The sequence below is a fragment of the Esox lucius genome, chromosome 7, assembly GCF_011004845.1.
Source record: "Esox lucius isolate fEsoLuc1 chromosome 7, fEsoLuc1.pri, whole genome shotgun sequence".
NCBI classification, from domain to species: Eukaryota; Metazoa; Chordata; class Actinopteri; order Esociformes; family Esocidae; genus Esox; species Esox lucius.
Window position 1 is genome coordinate 36,965,319 of NC_047575.1, and position 5,528 is coordinate 36,970,846.

Sequence of the window (5,528 nt, forward strand, 5' to 3'; positions counted from 1 at the left end):
GACTTATACAATTTTTATTTCAGTTCTGTATTTTGTTATTTCACAGTAAAAAAAAATATACCCTAAAGATTGGACTATGGTATCTAGTTAAGTGCGGGACATCATAATTTAAATGCATGAATCTGAGCCACTAGCTCATGCATTTTTATACATTCACAGGAGTAGGCTTTCTGAAGGCACTGTAATTCAAATACCTACAGTAGTACTGCTCCATTTAATTAAGTCATAAATAGGTAATCTGGTATTAATGGTGTATGATGCTTGTGATTTTGCCAAAATGTTAGACTACCACAGCTGTTTGCAACAACATGATAGTGAGAAGACAGGACAAAATAAACTAGCCAGAATTGTAAAAACAACCCAGCAAATATAATTACACAATATTTATTTACAACAGATATCAATTACATACATAGAGAGACATTAGTTGATCTATAGTGAGTGAATGATGGTGCGACTCTTGAGCTGTTCAACATACTCCTTGGCCTGGTCAAAGCCTGTCTTCTGTTCCACCTTAGGTGGGGGCCCCTCCACCAGCTTAACAAAGTAGTGGCAGTGCACTTTATCCATGACTCCGCACATTCCTCTGCCATGGTAACGAATACGTTTCAAGTACTTCCCCTTGTTGGAGAATGATTCCGCTTAAGAGGGAGAAGGCGATAGAGAGAATGAGTGAGCGAACAAGCGATTAAACAATTGTGCAAGAGTTTGAGAGCGAGACAAAACACAGACATGTTTTATTTGAAGGTTAAACATAAGAATAAAAGTGTTTCCATTTATTTATCAAGGAAAACCTGTACACAACATTTGCATAAATCATCCTCAGTCTTGAGGTCTCTAAATAAGTCTTTATTTTCAGGTATTTGAAATGACATCCCTATTGTGATTTCTATGGCCCTCTAAATCTTTTTTGCCTTTTCTATCTGTAACCATCAGGATATAATTAATATGCACTATTTCATTGATCAGCATCACCTTGTGTTAAAACAATTACATCCAAGCTAATGTACTACACATCCAGTAATGAATTAATACAACTTTGGGCAACAATGGACAATTTCTGTCATGTCTTTTATTGTAAGGTCAATCTAATGAAGCAATGTGTAAGATTTCAAGAATATGTATCATAGTTGACACTTACCAACATATAAATTTGACTTGTATTCCACGTTGTGATTTCTGACCGCCATCTCCTGGGCTTCCAAGATAACCTTAAAAATTCAAAAATTTATCACATTATTAAACAAATACAGTGCCCAAATACTGGCTACAATTGTAACTAGTGTATTACTATAGAACTAAACTTGATTAGATTAGACTAAAGCAAACTGCATAATTTTTCAGATAAAATCTATTTACTGTATACTGAACAAAAATATAAAATGCAACATGTAAAGTTTTAGACCCATGTTTTATGAGTTGAAGTAAACACACAAAAATAAGTTGTGCACAAATCTGTGTATGGGGCTTGAACACTACTAGCCAATTAGGCTAGGGTCCCCATGTAGGTGGTGCAATAAGCCAGCACTGGCCTACTGTTGAACGATCAGCATGATATGAACCTGAAACAACACTGAATGTGCTTCAGAAGACATCTCAACATGGACCGTAGTGAATCCACTGGGAGTTGCCGCGATGAACAGTAAGGCGGGTAAAGGTGAAAGAAAAGAGCATTTCTCCTTTGCCAATATACTACACCCACCTGACAAAATATTTTAAAAATGTCATGTGGCATTTAGATTTGTTTAGTGTATGTTCATGTCCAAGGATGTAAACAGTGTAATGTCTAGTGGTACGTGTTGTGATCGTGGAATTTAAGAACCTATTTAGCTGTGTAAGTTAGTAGCACAAATATTTCCTCCCCAAAGGATGGGTGCTATAACATACCTCTTTCATGATGCTATAACATACCTCTTTCATGATGCTATAACATACCTCTTTCATGATTTTTGCACCCTTTTTGTCATTGAACTGAAGCTGTGTAAGGGCCTCATCAATGGTCATTCCTCTGATCTGTTGGACGAATGCAGAAAATATATATTTATTCGGGACTAGGCTTAATGTCTCTGCAAAACCAGCTCCACTGCAGGTTCCTCATATCAATCCCACCTAGCTTCACTTCCTGTTGTGGTAAAAGTCCTGCATGTGGGCCTTGTGTGCAAGCAAGCAAATTATTCTGCGTAAGAATTGGTGGGCTTCCAATATATACAAGAATAAAAACCAGGGTCTACTGGTAAGATGCAAATCCCAGTTTAGACCCTCCCTAAAGAAAGATCTCCTCATACTCCCAATATTATGTACAGGCTGGTTTCATATGTTACTTCACAAACCATTTTTGCTAGATACCACATCTTGTCCTTGCTGTACTTGATTTGTCTCCTGCAGTGGTGGACCTCCTGTGGAACAGACATCTGAATTTAGTACAAAACTACAGAAAAACACTTTTTTAATACAGTTGTGGCAGAAATGAGCTAGACTCGCAGAGGTACAGACATGTTCTGGATTCAGATGTTCCTAACTCATTCAGCTGCAGCCGGAGAGCCACAGACTGATACATCAGATAGTGGTTTAACACAGAGGAATGGTGTTAAAAAGGGGTAACAGAAGAAACTGCCTTTTTATACAGAACTGACTGAAGGATTACCATGCCTTGCTGAGCAGTATCTGACACTGCGTGTCCAAATGGGCCCAGCCCAGAAGACTACACCCAGTTTAGCACTCATAGTAGTCTTGACTGAAGTTGTGAAATGTCCATTTACTTTCTAAACATTTGGTAGTAGGGTGCTACAGAAGGAACCTTATGCCCATGTCCACCTTCTGTATTGTAGTAACCCACCTTAAAATAAGCTCCATGGCGGGATTATTATTTAAAATTTTCCAAATACAAAATACACCCCCCCTCTCTAATTTCAACAACACACTCCACCATAACTACTGTAGTGAACATTTTGTGAACATTCATAAACAGCGTAGTCACCTCCCATTATTGCCATTCTTCAAAAGTTAGCAAGAAAAAAAAAGAGCTTTCATGTAGTAATTTTCCAAAATGTGAAATATATTGTACTACACCTGACTAGAAGGGAATCAAAATAAACAGACCTCTGAAATTATAATGTATTGCCAAAAACATAAATTGGACACCATTGGTATTTTTTTTATTACAGTTCACCCTCCCCTTGTAACATAGTTGAGAGACTTTCCTCTGAACATAATTTTACCCTACTTGGTAGACTTCATGATGCAGTTGACCATAGGACATTGGATACGTAACCTTTCAATGCCACTTTGTTTTGTGACCATAGCACTAAGCTTATTTTGTAGCAATCTTCCCATATGGACTTTGCATGAAGGTGGCATATAAATTGTATATTTATTTGTCTTCACCCATGGTGATAGATTAGGTGTTAACTCATTTTCACATCCCAGTTAAGCAGGAAACCCTGGAAGGTCAAAATATAGTTTTTTAAATGTTTGATGTACTTTAAAAAGTAGGATGTTAATGCAGATTACATTTTGACGCTATTAATAACAATCCTAGGGTGCCAATATTTTTTTACACATCCTGAAAAAGAAATATTACTGGTTAAAATGGTTTTCTCTCCGCAATTAGAATGGTAATAAATATGTTTTCAGATAAATCATCATAGAATAAAGCGCATTATCTGTGTTTTTTATTTTATCCAGTACTTTCAGCTCCATCTTATAGGATGTAAATAATTTAAGTTCTTAACTTTCACAGGAGAGCAGAACCATTGTTGAGGAACTACATAAGCTTCTTTTTTGTGTATCCCATCACTGACCTGGTGTTTCAGGCAGAAAAAAAAGGCCGGTCCCTGATGAAGGCATAAGCTGAACCACATTGTTTTTTGATGATCTAGTCAGCACATTAAAGGCTCTTTGACTTTAAATCCACATGAGTGCATGGAATTCAATGTTTCATACAAAAATCTTTCCTTGCTTTTCATCCATTATGTCCCCTCCAAGTGCACCTGAGGTAGTTTTACAATTCAGGAATTCCTGCCGTGCTCTTGCTACACTTTCTTCTAAAATCATAAAAGCAGCCCAATTGAGAACACATTCACATATAGATAAAATATTTGGTTGTTTGGCTGTCAGAGCCAATCGGTGAATTGGTATGAAAATACCATGTAAGATTCAAACTAAAAGGTAAGCTGTGATGTATAGTATCTCTTGGTTGTAGGAACTCACCGCAGGTCTTTGTGCTTCCCCTGGCTGCTGTGGTGGGAAGACTTGCAGGTTCTTCCTGTCCCAGTTCTTGTTAACGTCTAATGAGACACTGGTGTGGATGAAGTGCTGCTGGGGTTTATGAAAGGCAAATAACCTGCAAGAATAACATGTAAAATAATAGGTACAATATGTAATTTGTCCTAACGTCATTTGATTCCTTGATATGTCCTTTTCACTAACATTCCGTTAGCTGGTGTTCCTTACCTTAAGTGTATCTGCCTTGCAACATTGCTAAATAGTGTAAACCCTGTGAACATATAACCGTTGTTTAGTTCATTCTAACCCAAAGAAGAAGACAATAAAACAAATTAAATATTATTGCACTTACCACCCCTTGACATTACGGAGGTCGCCATGTTGCATATTTTTACGTCGTTGGTGCGTTTTTCTTTACGGTAACTTCATAATCTCGTCGTAGATATTTGAAACTCAGAGGCGCGTCTCCGCTAGCCTTCCGCGAACGTATGCGACACATACTTAAACGGACCGGGTTTAGGGTTTCAATAATTCCTCTTTCTGTTGAAATTTAAATGCAAAACGTAATTCGAGTTAAACATTTGGATGGATAAAACAGCCATTACAAAAACCATGTGAAAATCACACCATTTTCATTTTTGTCAAAATCGACTTTTTATCGAATTAGTGTCTTAGTCGTCTCGTTGAATTAAAATGCATATTATTTATATACAAATACACTCTTATAGGAAACAATCAATACAATAATTATAAAAGCAGAAGAATTAATCAAGTAATAAATATTGTTTTGTTACGCCAGCCAACTGATAACTATATGACCAAGGACATGTATTGATAAGAACAGGGGTTCTAACGATATAATTAGAAATTAGACTAGTATGTTATTTATCAAACCCTTTCAGATCTCCATAGATGCTGGCTTGAACCGTTGCATCTGGCATTTTGGTGTGACTAAATACTTAATTTTCTTATTCCTCCTGAGCAACCGACTGGAATCATATAATACTGGGTCATCATTAAAATAATCTTGTGTTTTAAGAGGACCACATCTGGATAAGCCAAAAACCGTTTATTATGAGAATACACAATAACTATAAAAACCAAACATTATTTTTGGATCCAGGCAGGACTAGACTACACCAGCCGACCAGAAAAAACACAGACATCTCTAGCGTTGGGTCTACCCTTAGTGGGCGAGGCAATAGAAAATGGGGGTGGGTCTTGGATTGTAGAAAGGGACGTCTCACTTTTTGGACTGTCTCTGGTTGAAGCCTTCGCAGTTTCCGTAGTTTTTACGACAATTT

The 5,528-nt window shown here is 37.1% G+C and overlaps 1 protein-coding gene across 1 annotated transcript; it reads right to left on the bottom strand.

Moving 5' to 3' along the window:
- Nucleotides 1-335: 335 nt before the first annotated feature.
- On the bottom strand, nt 336-4,692 carry mrpl22 (mitochondrial ribosomal protein L22). The gene is made up of 7 exons (XM_010870968.5): nt 4,577-4,692; nt 4,453-4,495; nt 4,210-4,342; nt 2,331-2,396; nt 1,936-2,013; nt 1,142-1,211; nt 336-641 (listed from the first exon to the last, which is right to left on the bottom strand). Exons 1-7 carry the CDS (start codon nt 4,602-4,604, stop codon nt 433-435), a joined length of 627 nt encoding a protein of 208 aa, XP_010869270.1. The 5' UTR covers nt 4,605-4,692; the 3' UTR covers nt 336-432.
- Nucleotides 4,693-5,528: the final 836 nt, after the last annotated feature.